General features: G+C 35.7%; 2 protein-coding genes and 1 long non-coding RNA gene across 3 annotated transcripts; 1 reads left to right on the top strand and 2 right to left on the bottom strand.

The window, feature by feature from the left end:
• Positions 1-4,001: 4,001 nt before the first annotated feature.
• Positions 4,002-10,498, bottom strand: KINESIN-12B (phragmoplast-associated kinesin-related protein). Its single transcript, XM_089616812.1, has 16 exons — positions 10,119-10,498; positions 9,735-9,872; positions 9,569-9,652; positions 9,349-9,474; positions 9,191-9,250; positions 9,040-9,093; positions 8,858-8,950; positions 8,488-8,583; positions 8,198-8,340; positions 7,849-7,998; positions 7,629-7,758; positions 6,362-7,540; positions 6,174-6,272; positions 5,925-6,077; positions 5,067-5,837; positions 4,002-4,530 (listed from the first exon to the last, which is right to left on the bottom strand). The coding sequence occupies exons 1-16, from the start codon at positions 10,404-10,406 to the stop codon at positions 4,228-4,230; spliced, it is 3,867 nt and encodes a 1,288-aa protein (XP_089472938.1). The 5' UTR covers positions 10,407-10,498; the 3' UTR covers positions 4,002-4,227.
• A 2,623-nt stretch (positions 10,499-13,121) lies between these two features.
• On the top strand, positions 13,122-13,865 carry LOC149394245 (uncharacterized). The gene is made up of 3 exons (XR_016299905.1): positions 13,122-13,464; positions 13,545-13,609; positions 13,792-13,865. It is a non-coding gene; the product is annotated as an uncharacterized LOC149394245 (long non-coding RNA).
• Positions 13,866-16,505: 2,640 nt separating this feature from the next.
• On the bottom strand, positions 16,506-17,182 carry CYS2 (PHYTOCYSTATIN 2). The gene has a single exon (XM_089617496.1). The coding sequence runs from the start codon at positions 17,135-17,137 to the stop codon at positions 16,724-16,726; it is 414 nt and encodes a 137-aa protein (XP_089473622.1). The 5' UTR covers positions 17,138-17,182; the 3' UTR covers positions 16,506-16,723.
• Between the last annotated feature and the right edge of the window lie 1,326 nt (positions 17,183-18,508).

The raw sequence follows: 18,508 nt of genomic DNA on the forward strand, positions 1-18,508 counted from the left end.
ATATAAAATAAAGTAGAGCCAGTCTATCAAGATAATCCTATTTGTAAGAAGATATTTTGTTGATTAATTGTCAAATGCAAAGATTTTAGTCCATTGATTATAGAATTATAATCATGCAGATACAATTCTCAAGCAGCCAATAAGATATAGATATATATATTTTTTAAAAAAAATACCATATATTTTCCTTTTTTCCAATTTGTTCTTACGTACTTGCGTGGATCTTCAATATCATATGGACAATGACTTTGATGTGAAAAATTCAATTAATGAGTCTCGTCGCTTTGTAGACAAATATACATGACTGATATGATACATCATTCTTTATAAGCACTCTCACACCTAGTAAGATCTCGAACTACTTTTTACTTTCATTTTCCTTAGCTGTATGCTTTGATTTAATCATATAGTTGAACATTTAAGTTTTTTGGTTTTTGGTTCTTATTTTTATATATTATCAATTAGAGTATCTTAAGCGCAAAGTACTGGCGATGGGCAACGTTAGTTGCTTAATGATTTGGGTATCGGTGCCACCGATGCCCACCTTTGGAAAAAAAAATTAAACAGTTAGACTTAGAAATGCCTATATAAATTATTAACTTCCAAAGAATTAAATAAACAATTAGAAAAACCTAAATAAACGATTAACTCCCAATATTTTAAATAAACAATTAATTCTCAAAAATTTAGTTTTACCCTACTTTCAATTCTTACATCAAATTAATTAAATGAATTTCAAAAATTAATTCTATTTACAACAAGTTCAATTTGTCCTCCATGTGTCTAATTTTTACATAAAAATAAATAAACCTGAAAAAATTAATGTTTTATCTATAACTAGTTTGTCAAAATATTTCTATTACATTCCGACATATAGGAATTAATCAATTATATAGAAACTAGTATCATAAAGACATGAATAAAATACTTACTCTTCTCGGGGTATTTTCCTTATAAGTAATTTTCAGGATACCTCTCGTACAATCTTCGAGGATCTTACCTTCGTACCTCCCTTGTATGGTGAGCAACTTAAACTTTGAATTAAAAATATTTATATGTAAATATTTTAGTATATGAATACATATGTAAAAATTAATAAATAAAGTGGGGCTATAGTGAGCGACTTTTAAAGTTGCTCACATTAGAGCATTTTTTTTTTTTGGGTTAAAAGTTGTCAATTAGCGGTGTGAAATAAAGATTGAATAAAATACGTTATTTTATATGATGTGTCAATATTGAGCAACTCATTTCATTGGAGTTGCTCTAAAGCTTAAATAGAAATATCCTTAGATAGACTGAAAGTTATCGCGAAAATAGTGTGCATAATTGTTTATATCCAAAATAGCTCGTGTGTCTAGTGAAATATCAATTTTACCCTCATTTGATCGTTTTATATACTCTTGCCATTGTTATCAGTTAGATTTTTGTATGCAGTCTCATAATTGTGTGTTAATGCACATTTAAAATATGTATAAAAACTTCAACAAATGTATACTAATGTTTTATTAAAGTATTCTAATGTTTTATAGATGTATATTGATTAATTAATGACTACTAAAGTATGTACCGATTGCATGTATATGTATTGAAGTTATATTAAAACTATATAATGTCTTGAAAATTGTATACTAAAAAGGCATTATCGTTCTAAAAATTTGAAAAACCAATATTTTTGACATGTTTTGAAATTTTGGAAAATAAACCTCTAAAAAATGTTAGTCTTGTAATTTTCTCCAATCGTTTTCAAGATTTTTTTTTTGTTTTTATTTATATATGTAGGTATAGTTAGCTGAAAAACTAGATAACACCAGTGTTTTCTTCTTTCCTATATAAAGTGATTGAACCATTAAATTTCTTCCTCTCTGTCCATTTAAATTCATTGAACCACTTAAGCAAAGGTAAAGAACAAGTCAAATAGTCTTTCCTAAATTTAGAAGTATTCTTATTCAATTTCACACTTGTATCAGTATTATGTTTGAGATTTTTTTTTTCCTTTTCTATTTTCAGTGGTCAAAACTCAAACCCTTAACTGTACACCAACTAGACTATCTATGTTAAATTAAATAACTTATTTTTGTGATTTTATTTCATGTATTCTCTTCTTCTTATAGAATAGCACAGTAATAATGTATTTGGTTGACTTAATGAAGTCTGTAATAATCATATGATTATAAAGAAAGAAGTGCTATTTTTACCAAGATTAGTGGATGATTACATGGTTAAAAGAAGCAAGAGAAAGAGGACTCAACTTGAAGATAATTCTTACCAAGTCTATAATACTTGCAACAAAATTGAGTGAGAGCCAAATTAATTTGGGCCTGCAAATAGTGAGTGACTAAGAGAGATCGATGGAATGTGTTTGGCATTTGTGGGGTTATATTTTATTATCATTGAGGAGGGTCCATTTACCAGGCTGTCATATTTTCTATCAAGGTCCACTTACAAAAGTAATAATAAATTTTTTTTAAAAAATATATGAATAAAAAACCACACTCTCACTTCATGTCTCTGTCTTTCAATTCAATAAGGCATTTGCTTTTACTCCGGTTGGTGTGGCATTTTTTGGTGTATGAGAGAGAGAGAGAGAGAACTATCATTTTGTTTCACCACACAAAGGTTAAAAAAGGAATAACTTTTACAATGCAGTCCTTGAGTATAGAAAAAGGAAAGATTCAATTGTTGTTTTAAGTAACAATCAAAGATGGAAATAGTTACTAAATTGCCTTTGCACTTTTTACCCGTAGGAAGAACAATCTCTCTCTCTCTCTCTCTCTCACTCTCTCTCTCTCTTCCCTCTAGGTGGAGACTTTTTCATTTTATCAATCTGAGAAAATTTGACACATGGGCTTACAAGTTCATAATAGTTTTCATTATCATGACTTAGTTTTCATGGTAAGAGAAAAATAAGAAACAAGGCATGTGAGGTAACTTGCGGCCTAATTAAAACAAGAGCGCCTCCAAAAAATATTAGAGATAAACACTTGATAAGACAATTACCAACTTATCATAAGCTAATAAAAAAAAAAAAAAGGTTAGAAACTCCTTTGGGATCTAGATAACAAAAAAAAATGGATAAGTCCGGGAAAAAAATGGTCCAAAAAGATGAAAAGGGAAAGACCAAAGTGTGAAAAACAAAAACATGTTAGATTTAGACTCGATTTTATTCCGAACCCATTCCCTTATCGTGGGCCAAATCTCATGGAGAGCCTCTTGTTCACGACTTTGTTTTCATATTTCCTTATAACACAATCCAATGGTTGAAAAAATCTGAGATGTCACTTTCAAACCCACATGCCTTTAAATTTGCATGGCTTCCTTGTTTCTCCTCTTACTCTCAAATATTAAAACCAAAAGCAACATCCGTTACATATATTATATATAAATATCACGTATATATACATATATATTTATTTCATATCTCTTCAAATAAAATACATTTTTCTTTCATGTTGGGCCATGAATGGTTGGGGTTTTTAGGCCTACCTGTTTCCTTCTATCCCAAGGCTAAATGAAAACTGCCCTTGGAATGAAAAATTGGTCTTTTGAAAGAAGGGATAGTTTAATTGTCAGAGAAGACAAAGCCACAAGCTTGGTGTTTTATGGTCTCCAAGAAAAAGATAAAGACTAACAAACTCTTCCAAGTGAAAAATCTTGTGGAGTGTCCGTTTTTGCCTCCCAATCAACAGAGAGCAATGGACACATATCTCTGATCCACTTGAAGATTGCTTCCTATCTTCTTGACACCCAAACCAAACAAATTAATGATCTGAGCTTCAACACACATATGAGAGAGATTATTTAATTCCCTTCACATTACAAAAAAATTTCCCTTGAGAGTTTGCTTTCTATTTCATTGTCTTTGGTCTACAAAAAATGTGGTCCACCATATCCACTTTTCATTCCAGCTCTTGAACACCAATTTTGATAATTTTCTTTCGGATGCACGAATGGACATCTTTTACTTTCATGTTTGTGCTGTGAATTTTGAGAACCAGCATATAGATTAACGAAAGAAAACGCAACCGTTCGTTCACTCAACGCTTGGGCAATAATAATATAAATTCGAGTACAAAGTGCAGTGAAAGTACTATAGAATCGGTCATTTTACAGACAATCTCGCAAAAACGAACCTACAACGAATAGTTGCCAACTAAGCTATATATAACATGAAACAACTACAAAGCTAAAGAGAAAAGCATACGTTGTTTCTGTCTCTATATAATTTTCTTACATGTTGCATCGATCATAACCGGTGAACCATCGTTCAGTGAGATTCGGCAACTCACAATCTTCACCGTTGGAGAATGGTTCGAATTCCTCTCTCCATTTCTGGTCACTCGAGTCGCGGGGTCCTCCTTCGTCGTATTTAGCCATGTCATCGTCGAAAGAAGCCGGTATTGCTTCTTTAGGTAAACGAGACTCGGCAAGAAGATCATTGAGAGTGCTGATCTCCTTTTCGTGCTTTTTCTTCAACTTATTAATCTGTTTGTAGGCTTTTTCAGTTTCACTCTTCGCCTCCATAGCTTGATTCTGCGCAAGTGCAACAAAAAAAAATTTCAGCGAGATTTAAAATTTATTTAAGGAGCATATTCAAACACAGAAAGCCAAATTACCCGAGAAAGTTCATTAAAAAAGCAATCCTTAGATGATTTCTTTCAGGTAAAAATTGTTTCGTACTGCACCACAAGTTGTGGACGCATTTAAAAGACTTTGCATGATCGTCAAAGACGATAATAAAAAGATTATCAGATGTAGCTACAGCTAATATATATTTCTAGTCTCCGTGACACTGAATGGCAAGGTAATGATACTCTAATCGCCCTTGATCAGCATCATTCCTAATATTAATAAAAGAAAAAATGTGTACTATGCTGCATCTGAGAATGTTTAGGTACACTAATTTATAAATTCATTAGACATTATCAGTTATAGAATTTTCCTGTCCGTAGCACAATCCTCTTTTATCAACCCGCTCTATTATAGTCCTTTTATCTTAATTTGTTTATAGAGCCAGAAAAAAATGAGGAGAAAAAAAAAAAAGAGGTAGTGCGAGCGTAGGGACTCACCTGCGCTAGAGCAACAGCCTCTTCAGCTTCTCTGAGTCGAATGAGCAGTTCACCCGCGGCCTGAACCGCTTCGGCGGTGTCCCTCAACTGGGATTGAAGGCCTTTGTTCTCGTCTCTCAGGTAACGCCTCTCTCTCTCCCTCTCCACCTTCAGAGCCGAAACTTCAGCCGCGAGAGCGTTTATGAACTTGGACTCGGCGCCACGAACCCCGGCTTTTGAAGCCGCTCTCTTCACATCTTGAATTCCTTCCTGTATCTTCCTATGCCTCGCAAGAAGTTGCATGTGCTTCTCTTCCAAGTCCGCGTATTGCTCGAGCATACGTGCCTGCCCTTGCATTGCCATCTGCATCGCTTCAGTCAGCTCTTCCGCGCACTTCTTCTCGATTTCGAGCTCTCGAGAAGTCTTTTTTGCCAACGACCGGCTAGCTTCGAGCTCGACCCTCAACTCCTCGGAAAGCGAAATCCACTTGCTCTCTTCCTCGGTCCAGCGCCTTCGTTCCTGTTCGAGTTGGTCTTCTGGGCCTGCGTTGTTATTCAACTCGGAGATTGTATCAAGAGGCGCTGCACTCGGGTTGTTTCTTCTCCGTGATGACGAGGACGAGTCCACGTAGTACTTAAGCTGGCTTCTCAAGTCCTGAATTTCTTCCAGAAGCACCTCTCTCTCCCCCATGTCACAAAAATTTCGTAAATTTTCCATCTCATCTTGAACTCTTTTGAGGTCAATGTTCGTCTTCAAAACTTCTGGATGGTTTTCATACTTTTCCTTCAACAGCTACAAAAAAAAAAAAGATGATGATAGGTTAAGGTACATGCTCGAAATTGAATAAATGTAAAGAAACATTAGGACGAGAAACAATACCTGGTGTTCATGCTTGAGAGAGACAAACTCTTCTTCCATAAAGTCCTCGGTGGGTAAAATACCATCCATGAGGCTTTCGAGGCGAAGAATCTTATCCTCCCTTGTCTGCGCGATGATGAAATTGCATTCTCTTTCGTGCTTGTATTGTTGGACCTGCAAAAATAGCAAGTGACAAGCCATATAGTCAACAGCCAGCATAAACAGAAAATCAGATTGTCCATACAGTGAACTTAAAAAAAAAAAACACACCAGACGATTCAGCTGAACTATCTCGGAAGCCTGCTTGGCACAAAAATCTTCGAGAGCCATTTCTCTCCTGATAGCTCCAGCCAAGACCTTTTGCACTGCCTGCTCAAAAATGAAGAGGAAGAATGAACGCTTAAGACACTGTTTATGAGAAAATCAGCCAAAGAACTCGATGTCATTAAACAACTTACCTTGGGAACGTGCTTCAACTTTTCAGCAGAGTCTAATTCATCAACAGGCACAAGCTGCATATTCGAATTTTCTTTGCCGTCATTTTCTGCCTCCGCCTGAATTCTACTCTTGCAAGTGGCACACAGAAACTCTGCTGAGTCCGATGGCCGATCATCGTTGCTGGTTTGCACGCCAACATCAACTTTGGTCACTGGCAAAAAGACCCTTGAATCCGCAGGTTTGTACGAAAACCTAAACGCCGACGACCTCCTAAAAGCCGAACTCTTGCGGTGACCATCGATAATTTCGAGACCGTGTCGGATGCTCGCTGCCAACTGTTCAGTTGGTGCAAGAATACTCTTACTGGTAGATATCGCCTTGGAAGAACCGCGACCCATGGATTTCGCCAGAGAGTTACGAATCGCCTCCTGGATTACTTCATTGTCCCTAGGATCCTTCTGTGAGGCAGTTAGCATAGAGGACGTTCTCAAGCTTTTCCTGCTGCTAGTTGTCCTTGGTGAAAGACTTGGAGTGGGAGACTTGAGAACTGGTGATATATTGGATGTATCTACAGTAAGACTAATTGAGCTCTTTGGAGAGCCACTAAGTTGGTCTTGGTTTTTTTGTATTCCCACCAACTCTTCACTAACGGACTTGGTTTGTGGGCATGGTGTGGAGTCATCTTCCATTTCCTCTACATCAACAACCTTGTCAGTTTCTTCGGGAATATCAACACATTTCAGGACACTAACATCAGTATCTCCTAATTTTCCTCCAGCAGTTTCGCCACCATCAACCACCATGACATCTTGCTCTGAAATCTCTTCTTCCATCTTGACATCTGTGTCCTCAGATTCATGTTCTTTCGTACATTCTGCTCCAGTTGTACAATTTCGAGAAGCATTTGACAGCCTTATTTCAGAGTCCACAAGCTGCAAATCTTGTGATTTGCTACCGGCTTTTACATCGCTATCCACCCTTGCAGCTGATTGCTTCTCCACTTGCAAGCAAAGATCTTCAACAGCTTCCTCATCAATCTCCATCTCCTCATCGCTGTCATCATCAATGCGAGGTAATGCCATTGGACGATTGAGGCTTGACTTTAGTAGATGCAAACTTCTGCGAATCCATGCTGCTGAGTGGACTCCATTAGCTTCAACTGGATTCATCCCATTTGCTTTAACCCGGTGCAGTTCATCCTGTAAATACACCAAATCAGGTTCATTACTCCATTGACTCTGTTCATAACATATTAACAGCGACAAATGTCATCGAACAAGAATTTACCCGTAGCTGTCGTATTACTTCACGCAAGTGATTTACATCATCCTCCATAACTTCATTGACAACTGCCTTGTTCTTGATTGCCTTGGCGCGCTGTGCAAATCTCAACGTACTGAAAGTTTCACTTTTACAGCTGCAAAAGGGGCAGAACGTTAATTAATGGTGATTAAAAGAGAAGAAGAGGGACGAACACAGAAAGGAAAATCATCTTTTGCATCTTTACCTTTGTGTTGGGGATATAGCACAGACCATAGCTAGCTTAGCATTCCCACCAAGGGATTCCTGCAATAAGAAAGTCAATCTCGAATCTCTATAGGGAATATGCCTTTGCTTTCCTGATTGGGATATTTCAGCAAGAATATTTATCAAATTCCTGCACAAGTAAATGATTGCAATTAGCACAAGACATTTCCATTTATATGGTATAACGTTCTTTTGATCAAATTACAAGGTAGTTGAGATCGAATTGTATTACTAAACTTGAAACTCGCTTTCAAGCTAAACAGTAGTAGAAGAAATACTAAAAAAAAACACATTTAAATTAACAATTTGAGGTATGAAAATTCGGTTACCCAAGCTGCGAGAGAGAACGGTTTATATTTCCTGCCTCCTTTAAGCGCTCCCCTGCTGCCCCTGTTAACTTTTGTCTCTCTGACCCCGCTAAATCAACAAGGTTTATTCTGCTGGTTTTAAAGCTGCTCAAACCATCTGTACTCTGTAATATATAAAAGCTCATTTTCAGCTCTCCATCACAAAAAAATAATAACGCACGATGGATGAGGTGTTAGAAAATGTACACAAATACAGGTATTGCATGAAATATTCTAGTGGTCAATAAAGCAAAGGTCATTCAGATTTTCACCTTGCCCCGTGATTCAAGAACACAAGTGAAAACTGTGTGTGACCGCGAGCTCTCGGCATTGATGCTAGTTGCACCCGTCCTCCTGTTTGATAACCCCTGCAATAAGTTTGTATTTATCGAAATCAGGCACGCGAAAATGACTTGTTTAACAAATTATTGGACTGGACTAGACTTATGACGAACCATTCACCCACAAAAATGATGTGGAGACAATTTAAAATAGTTGATATAGGACAATCACATTGGTGACCATGGTGAAGTTTGATACAATCTACTCTTTGAGTTCAGTGTTACTAGAGATATTTTATGCATAAACAAGTTAACAAAATCATCTAGCTGATGAAAGAAAGCATAATAAACAGAATCGGACCTTTATTAACAGCTGCTTTACATCTTCCATTGTGCGAACACACTCCTCTGTGAGATTTTCAACGTAGATCCCTGATTTAACATCTTCTCTTATCTGAGAGAAAAAAAAAATTACAATTAACACCTGGTATATCCCCATTGACTTCAATTTTGTGGAAGATAGTAAAATAGTTTTTAATTTACCTGGAGATTTTTCTGGTTTGGATCAAATAAATCCGTAATTTGTTCATTATAAATCTGCATGAAAGAAAGCAAGTTAAAATGGATGCGTTATGAAGACTTATTCAAGCCAACAAACATGGAAACCATCAAGATAGATGGTCATTGCATCTACCTCAAGAAAGGAACAATGACACTGATACTTGAGTTGCCTATCAGCATTCTTGATTTGCTCCTGCAGAATTATGGTTCCGGTTACAGTGGGAAAAGAAAGTACTTTGCAAAACTTAAGATGCAAAAAAAAAAAAAAAATACGAAGACAGCAAAAATCACCTCGTTTATGCGAGCAAAGAGACGCTCAAAAACACGAGGTGTCAAGCCTTGTTGATCATTCGACATGTTATCACCCAACAATGCATTGGCTGGACCCCACATCGTATAAGTCTTTCCACTTCCCGTCTAATACCAATCAATTTCGAAACACATTAGGCTAAAAACAAACAATTTTTAAACTATATATATATGTATATATGTAAAAAAGAAACCAACATACTTGTCCATATGCAAAAACGGAGCTGTTGAAACCTGCCATACAATTTTCAACAAGAGGCGCTCCAACAAGTTGGAAAATGTCAACCTACAACACAAGGAATTAAATGTTCAGTCACGCAACTATGGATATTCATTTTTAAAAGTATTCAAGTCCAATAAGCTCTTGCCTGTGACGCCTCTGTATCGGCGACTGAGTCGAACGTGAAAGTTTGGCCGTTGATAGCCAAAGAGTCGGTAGAGAGTTTCTGAACAATTGTATCTTCTTCTTCCTTATCTGTCCGAGCTGGTCTCATTCGTACTACTACCTGAAAACATAACAAAAATATATATATATATTAAAATGTATAAAATAAATAAATAAAACGCTTCGACAAGCAACATGGAACTTTTTAAAATTGACAACTGAAAAGTCATAAATTTACATAATTTATGTTTCTCAAAATAAACCAGTATCTTTGATTTGATCGAAATTTAGTGGATTTCAGGGAAAGAAATGGTGTAATAAACCCTAAAATAGCAACATCCAGCAGAAACCCTAGAAGATCCGGTACCTGAACGCCGGACTCGGCATTTCCGACGACGGAGTTCTCCGGGACGGCCTCCATGGCGAGCTTCCTCTTGAGAGGATTCGACGACGGCGGCCGCGGCGGGAGCGGACTCCGGTACTTGGCCGGCGAGGGCTTCGCCATCGGTGCCGGCGATCCGTACGAGTTCGGATCCGAAGTCGGCGGAGCATTCTCCTTCGCGGCGGAGGGCTTTTGCTTTCTCGCCGGCCGCGGCACAGACGCCATGATCGGAGGGTCCGAGGTTTCCCTCAAGATCGCAGATCTTGGCTTCATTTTCTAGAGAGAGAGATAAGAGAGTGAGGGTTTTTGGAAAATGGAAGACAAAGGAGCGAGAGAGAAGGGAAGAGAGAAGAATGAGAAATGTAGCCGTTGAAGAGAAGAGGGGATTTGAATTTTTATGGGGGAAAAAAGGGGTTCTCTATGTAGGGTCTGCTTTTTCATTATTCGTTGTGACTTGTGACTTGTGAGTTTAAGATAGTCGTTGTTATTTATTTTATTTTTCATTATTCGTTTATCTTTTTGAGATAGAAAACAAAAAGAAAAGATAAATAAAGAAGGTCGTTTGTTTTTTAGTAATTATTAAAATTGGCGTTGGATCTGGAGCGTTTGCGTTGAGTTTTTTTTTTTTTTTTTTTTTCTTCATGCAACCAGTTTGTCTTGAAAATTGTGGGCTCCAATTAAATTTATTCCAAATCGTATGGATTTTATTGCCATAAATCGAATCTATATAATTTACCAATGTATGAGTTTTAATTAATGTATTTTATGTTTTCAATCAGAAGGAAACATACAAGTTATATTAAAGATTCCAAACGGATTAGCGCATTATCCTTTGTTTATTTTGAGATTATGAAACTTCATAGTAGACCTGCTATTAGGAAAATTTTGAAAAATATGCATGATAGTTAGCCAATTAGGACAAGACTCACTAAGTTCCAAAATCAGGAAAAGTGTGCATTTCAAAATGTAAACACAAAGAGATTCCCTAGTTAAATTAATTAACACATAAATACTGCTGTGTTGGAAAATGGCATCAATTAGTAGCAATTTTGATATTTTAGACCAAAATAAGTTAAATTATATTTTTGGACATTTCTACTAGTACCTGTAGACATATATATCTACAATTATTGTTATGTATAGACTTATAAATTTATAGTTCATGATAACTGCATACTTTCATGTCTACAGTTACTAATAGAAGTGTCCAAAAATATAATTTGGATTATATTGGTCTAAAATATCAAAATTGCTACTATTTGTAGCCATTTTTCCAAATATGTTTGTGATATTTTGTAATGAGCATTTGAACAAACAATACGGGATGAGTTCGAATTTGCTGGTTAGAAAGCCCAATCAAATCGGCACAACAATGGACCTTCTAATGGGAGAATAGGAGTCATTGCAATTTTTGCTCAATCAATCATCTCCAACAAGAAAAAAAAATGATTACGAACCGTAACAAAAGTTTGAGCTCAAGGCAACAATAAAAGAGATTTGAAGTCTTTGTTTCAAGGACTAAAATCCTGCAGAGGATAAGGCAGGCCCGACCCACCTGCAAGAGAAGTAAAGCTAAGGCTTTAGGCCTCCTTTCCCAAAAGGCCCACAAAAAAAAAAAAATTATATATATATATATATAACCGTTCCTTTGAAATATGTACAACACACAAGAAAAAAAATTAAATCAGCTTAGTCTTTGGCCCACTTGCCACACAAGGCCTATATATAATTTTTTTTTTTAAAACCAGCCCATCTATTATATTGACATGAGTTGGAAGCCTGAAAGCCATTTATGCATATACCAAACAGCCTATTTATTCAATGATTCGTGAATCAGTAAAATAAGAGAGCGACTTTTAAAAAAAAAAGAAATAGGAGAGCAAACAGTCTGTTCATCTTCCTGACCAATTTTCAACAGCATATTCATATACAAGAAGCTGTTGATGATGGAGGACGAGGACATCAACAATATCATTACATTACCCACGTGAAGAAGGAAAAAAAATATTAAATTCAAGGTTTTATCTATCCAAACTTTATTTTCCTTTACTGTGAGTGTGTATTGAATTAGTTATTGTGTTTGTGTGTCAAAGTGTGCATTTTTATTTTTGATATTGTAGTGTCTTTTTTGTTTGATTTAAATATGTCCAGTAAAAAATATCAATCGGGGTATGATAAAATTAAGAAAAAAAGAAAAGAAGAAAACTTGAAATTATCATATGTAAAATTTATTTTGCGTGTGTTAAAAAGGGCCCAATTTTGGATCTTCGCTTTAGGCCTCCAATTTCGTTAAGCCGGCCCTGGGATAAGGGTATCTTACGTAGGATCTCGCTTTCCGTACACGAGAGTGGTATATTTTAAATATTAGTGTTTTTCAAAATATTACAAATTTGTAAATTCATATAATACATATACTTGCGAAATGTTCCAAAAATCGCGAATTACCAATAAAATTGTAGTTGTGCTATGTACCAACTATTCACATCACCCCTACTTTCACCGCAATCACTCAACGTCTATAATTCCAAATCTCATATATCATGCTATCAATAATTTACACTATCCTATAGCAGACAATTATGTATACTAATACACGTCTATGATGGCTATCATTGGGCGTGCTAGCCCCTATGAAATTGTTTTATGTGGGCTTAACATGTCCTAAATGGTCTACAAATGTCTTTAGGCCCAAAACATTTGTTTGTCCATGTTCTTTGTCGTCATAATCATATCTTACCAGGGCTAGCTTTAATAAGACCAAATAAACTCAAATCAACCCTTTTGTTATCTCCGGAGTATAGCAGTCGATAAAATAAAGGGAAATGACCGGATCTAGTAGTCATTTAATGTTTTGGACCAAAATATGCACAAGCATGTTTTAGATACTTTTAGTAGTATGTCTAATGTGAAAGTTCGTTTTTACCCTTTTATTTTTCTTTTCTTTCCCACCATCCATTTTCTCTTATTCCAGTCTTTCATTCTCTCCCACTCTCATCCTCAAACACACGCACAAAACCAAAATCACACTTATTTTTTCCCCAATTTTTTGTTGCGTTTTTTCCCCAATTTTTCTCTTTGGGCATTGTACGCCTTGGTGCAGCCAAGGGCGAGGATGAGCCGATCGGCGACGAACTCGATGTATTGCGACATCAAATCGGCATTCATTCCGACTAGGGCACACAGAAGCGCGTCGCAGACGAACTCCTTCTCGATCAGAACCGCCTCGTGGACGATCGCTTTCACGCATGCTCCTCGAAGAGTCGGTGGCGGAGGAGGGAGTAGAGAAGGCACGCGAAATCGCAGTGGAGACCTTCATCGCGAGAGTCCTCAGGTACTGATTTTCCAGACCCAAACCTTTCGATTATGAGCGAAGTGGCGATGGCGGTCGAAGCTATGTCTTGATTGATGTAGGGAAGACATTCAGAGAGCAAGTTCTTTGCTGGTTTACTCTCCACAAAATTCCAAGAATTGATTCTGTGAGTTTCGTCCTTTTTTTCCATTCCCTGTGATTGAGCGTTTGTTTTGGCTTTTCTATCTCGTGATTTAGAGTTTGATATGTGTCAAGGTTATTGGTAGAGACCAAAAACTTATATTTTTTCTTTAGTGGAAAGTGTTGAGAGTGGTTTTTCTTTGTATGATTTTTTTTTTTTTTTTGCAGATTGTGTTGACTCATGAACATGCTGACGCAGTTCTAGGTCTGGATGATATACGTTCTATTCAGCCGCATAGTGCCACAAACAATATCGATCCCACTCCAATCTATTTAACTCAACATGGAGATGTATTGAAGTTCTTGGTTAATTTCGATGTGTCGTTAGTATTTGATTATGATCATTGGTAATTTTAAATGTTGTGGATAAGCTCTTGTTATTCATACGGTAGTTGATCTTAGTAATATTATGTATGTGAGATGATACTTGAAAGGGTGTCAGTAGTATACTCGGTAACCCAACAAAGAGATCCAATGGCCAGAAATCTATGTCATGTGGATTGTAATTTCAAAATAATAATTTAGAGTATTGAGATCACTACTATGTTGAAATGGGTGAGTGTGTTTGTTTCAAAGGCCTGGACTTTGAATATTTTTTATGCGATGAAAATTTAACATTCATGAGTGATAGTTTGAGATAGAAATATCTTAACTTTGAATATTCTGTATGGAAATCAAGCATTACGATTAGAAAATTTACGAGCTAAGAGTACGAGTAGGGGAGTAAAGTTAGAAAGATGTCATCATTATATGTTGAATCAGGTAAAGTGGTATCAGCCAAGGAAATACATTTTGTGATCTAAATATGACCAGATAATGGTACGTGCTTGTGTGAGAAGTAATACTGGTACTATTTTCTATCTACAATTTCGATAATTGTAGATATGTACATCTACAATTGCGATAATTGTAGATATATTGTAGATATGTATATCTACAATTGTGATAATTGTAGATATATATGTCTACAAATTTCTAATATGAATATCGATTGTCTATAATTATACAAATCGTAGACATACATGTCTATATTTATAGAAAACATGTCTATAATCATCGAACTTGTAGACATAAACGTCTACAATTATTATTTTTTTCACAAATATTCAGTAATATTTTGATCTTAAATTTGTAGACATGTATGTCTATAAATTTAATGTGTACACATTTTTAAAATTGTAATTATGTCTACAATAACATAAAATTGTAGACGTACGATTGATACGAGTTAAAAAAAATCATCCAATACAAGTATATAGAAACCTCTTACAAAGAAAATGATTTTTTTTTTTTTAAAAAAAAGAGGAAAGGAGAGCAGGCTGGGGGATGAGAAGAGATGGAAAGAGAAAATAGAGAGGAAAGAAAAAAACAGAAAAAGAAAAAAAAAAGTAGAGGGGAAAAAAAGAAAAAAAATGTAAATGAAATTCTTTTAAGGGTAAAATGGACATTATATATTAGACATACTACTATAAGTGTCCAAAAATATATTTGTGCATATTTGATCTAAAGTATCAAAATCACTACTACTTGAGTTGAGACCATTTCCCTAAAGTAAAGTTATCAATTATCTTTCTTGAGTATCAATAACTATTTAGGAATGATAAATCACCATTTTACCATTATCTTAACTTTTTTATTGTTTGTGAATTAAAAACATGTCGAGTAAAGCATAAATCATCATTTACAATGACTTGTTCTACAAGTGTTGTGCCTAGTTTCTTTATTCACAACCACATAAATAAGTTGAGGTGGTACTATCTTGTACAGGACCATAAGACGAGATTAAATTATTCGACATGAAAATTCTCAAGGAAATACGTGTACATGTTAGTATTTCGGGAATTATAAAAATACTCGTGAGTTGTAACTTTAAGGCTTAAGCTTAAATAAACGAATTTATCCTCGATCCTTGAAAATTTATGTGGTCGCATTCAACATGTATTAGGTTCCTCCGCTCTTATGTTACAAAATTTGACATCATAAATTCTACATTATAACAATCACGATTTGAAGACGAATGTCCCTTTATTTTCTTAGACTACGAATGGCATCCTTGAAATTATATTAGAGGAATCATCTTGCATACCCATACTTATATCCTTATAAGTTAATAAGCTGTAGAAATTTAAAATAAATAGTAAAAAATCATTAAATTTTATAAAATGGCCTTCCTTTTAATATAAAATTTAAGTAACTTATTACAATGCCAGTACTGATACACATAAACAGCTAATTACAACTTTTTGAGCATCATCTTAACAACTTTGTCGTGCATACAAATTTGAAACACGTAATAAAAAAGAAAAAAAAAAACAACAAAACTAACTTATCCGTAGGAAAAAAAAAACACTTTACAAAAAGCTCCCAAATTATTCATAATTAAAAATAGGAATTAAAGGTATTTCGGATAGACCGATAGAGCAATTTTTATGGGTGAGAATAAGTTTTATGATAAGGAGAGGGTTTATGATATATTTTTAATCGACACATACTCTGCGAATTTCGGTCATTCATTCCCACCTTAAATTTATAATTTCATGGAAGTTCTCTAATAACGAAATCTAAATATAATTTTATTAGATTGGCCAGATGTTTATGTGATCCACCAAGCTTCAACATTTGTTCACATTTCGCACACACTGTCTCTGAGCCTCGTACACGTTTCTATTCTCATGCAAAATGCTATTTCTACGATTCCATTGTTCTTTTAATAGATGAGATCAAAATTTGATCAATTCCTTGTCCTAAAAAACACTACTCAAAAATTTATTTTTCTTGGAAAGAATCCAAGTTTCTAAATCAACACATCATTTCCAAGCAAGAGGGATAAAAAGAATACACTCATCACATACTCATACAATACTAGAAAGTACATAACAGCCTTTGTGTGAAGAGAATAGAAAAAGCTTTATTTCTATTTTATTCCATTAGATCATATTGTCTCCCTCGTAGTCACTCTTTACATGACATTTAATTTTACTCTTCAACAAAACAAAACCAAGACAAGTTAAAAACTCTCCGATTACGTAGAACGCACGTAACGTTTACAAAGCCTAGTCATTCTCAAAACGATCAACGCAGAACCAAAAAAAATCCCCTTTCAGTGAGAGCGAACGACGAAGGTGATGACGTCATCGGACGCCGGAGCGAAGCCAAGCAGCTTCTTGGATTCAAGCCACGGCTTGACCACGACCACAGAATCGAACGTCCCTCTCGTATCTCCGCCGTTCTCCGACGCCGGCGCCGCCGCGGCGACCCTGAGATAGTACTTGATCCCGGCCACAACCTGCCTCTCCGCCGCCAAAACCTCGACGAACCTCAGCGGAGCTCCGATTCCACGGCGATTGTACTCATTCACGGAGAATCTCCCGAGCTCCTGTACCTCCTTGTTCGCCTTCACGTCGCCGATCTCCGATCTTCCTCCGACCAATCGGCCGCCCTCGGTAATTCCGGCGAGGAGGAACAGCGCGAAGACGGCGAGAATCGCCAAATTTGACCTAATCATCGACGCCATGGATTCGATGTGATTGTGTCTGAGAGAGAGGAAATGTGTTTTGGAGAGAAGAAAGAAGAGAGGGGTGTTTTTATAGGAGAGAGAAAAGAGGGTGTTTGGATGCGGAGATTGGGAAGGAGGGATTAAAAGACGTGCAAAACGGTGTGTCGCCGCGTATTTCCATTTTCCAGTCACAGATGGGAAAACGACAAGAGGAGTGATCAGAGTTTCAGTACTGTTTTTGGATTTGTATTGAACCGCTCATCTCATCATGTCATCACAAAATTTACAATCACAATACCGTGCGATTTTGGGAAACGGAAATCTGTCGAAAACATATATGATACACATGGCAACCCAGTGGTAGTGGTACCACTATTATCGCATGCAGATTCCACTTTTTTCTTTTTTTTTTTTCTTTTTTTAAGACCATATTGAGGAAATTTCACAAATTGCTCGATTAGATGTGGATTTCCTATTTATATCGGTTTTTTTTTAGAAATGGATTGATCAAAATTACATAATATAATATATTAACAGTGTAAAGTGTAAGTAATATTCTCGGCTAAAATTACATAATTTAGAATAAATTTTAAGAGGCATGTATTTTTGCAATTCAAAAACTCGTATAAATATGTGTTAAATTATCACTAGACCAAATTAGTTACTACATTTATACGAAACTTTCAAATATGTAAGTTTTAAGGTGATTTCAGTGTTATTCTAAATGACACTATAAAAAAACTAAAATAGTAAAAGAAAAACAAGGAAAAGCTCTTAAAATGGGTATCCTCATAATAAAATGTAATATTCTCATAATAGTAATTACAAATATATTATTATCGGAAGTAACTTTAAAAGTTAGGGTCAAGCGGCTATATAGCCAAATAGAACTTAAGCTTTTGCAAAACAGCCTTAGTTTGTCAACTATAAGCAAACTAGCCAAAGTAAGATTAATCTAGGTTGTATTGAATTTAATCCCAACGAACTATAAAGACAAAATATAAGGTTTATGACGGCTGGATTAAAATTAATCGAGGCAGGATTAAAAGTCATAGTACTCTTAATTGGCTATTTTGCTATACCTAATGAAACTATGGCTATTTTGCAAAAGTCATAGTTTGAATTGGTTATTTCATACCATTTTTCCTAAAAGTTATATAGTTCGAGGGATTTCCACCAAAAGTAAGATACGAGTCATCTAATAACACTACTACAAACTGGGAATTCCACAACGGTACAAAACCGCTGTGGAAAGCTTCCACAACGGTTCTGTACCGTTGTTGAATCATCCGCTGTGGAATGTTTCAACAACGGTACTCGTCCCGTTGTAGAAAAGATTTCACAACGGGACTCGTCCCGTTCTGGAAATGTCCATGATTCCACAACGGG

Source organism: Urtica dioica, chromosome 6, assembly GCF_054948205.1.
Source record: "Urtica dioica subsp. dioica isolate 48M chromosome 6, U.dioica_male_clone48M_v1_H2, whole genome shotgun sequence".
Lineage (NCBI taxonomy): Eukaryota > Viridiplantae > Streptophyta > Magnoliopsida > Rosales > Urticaceae > Urtica > Urtica dioica.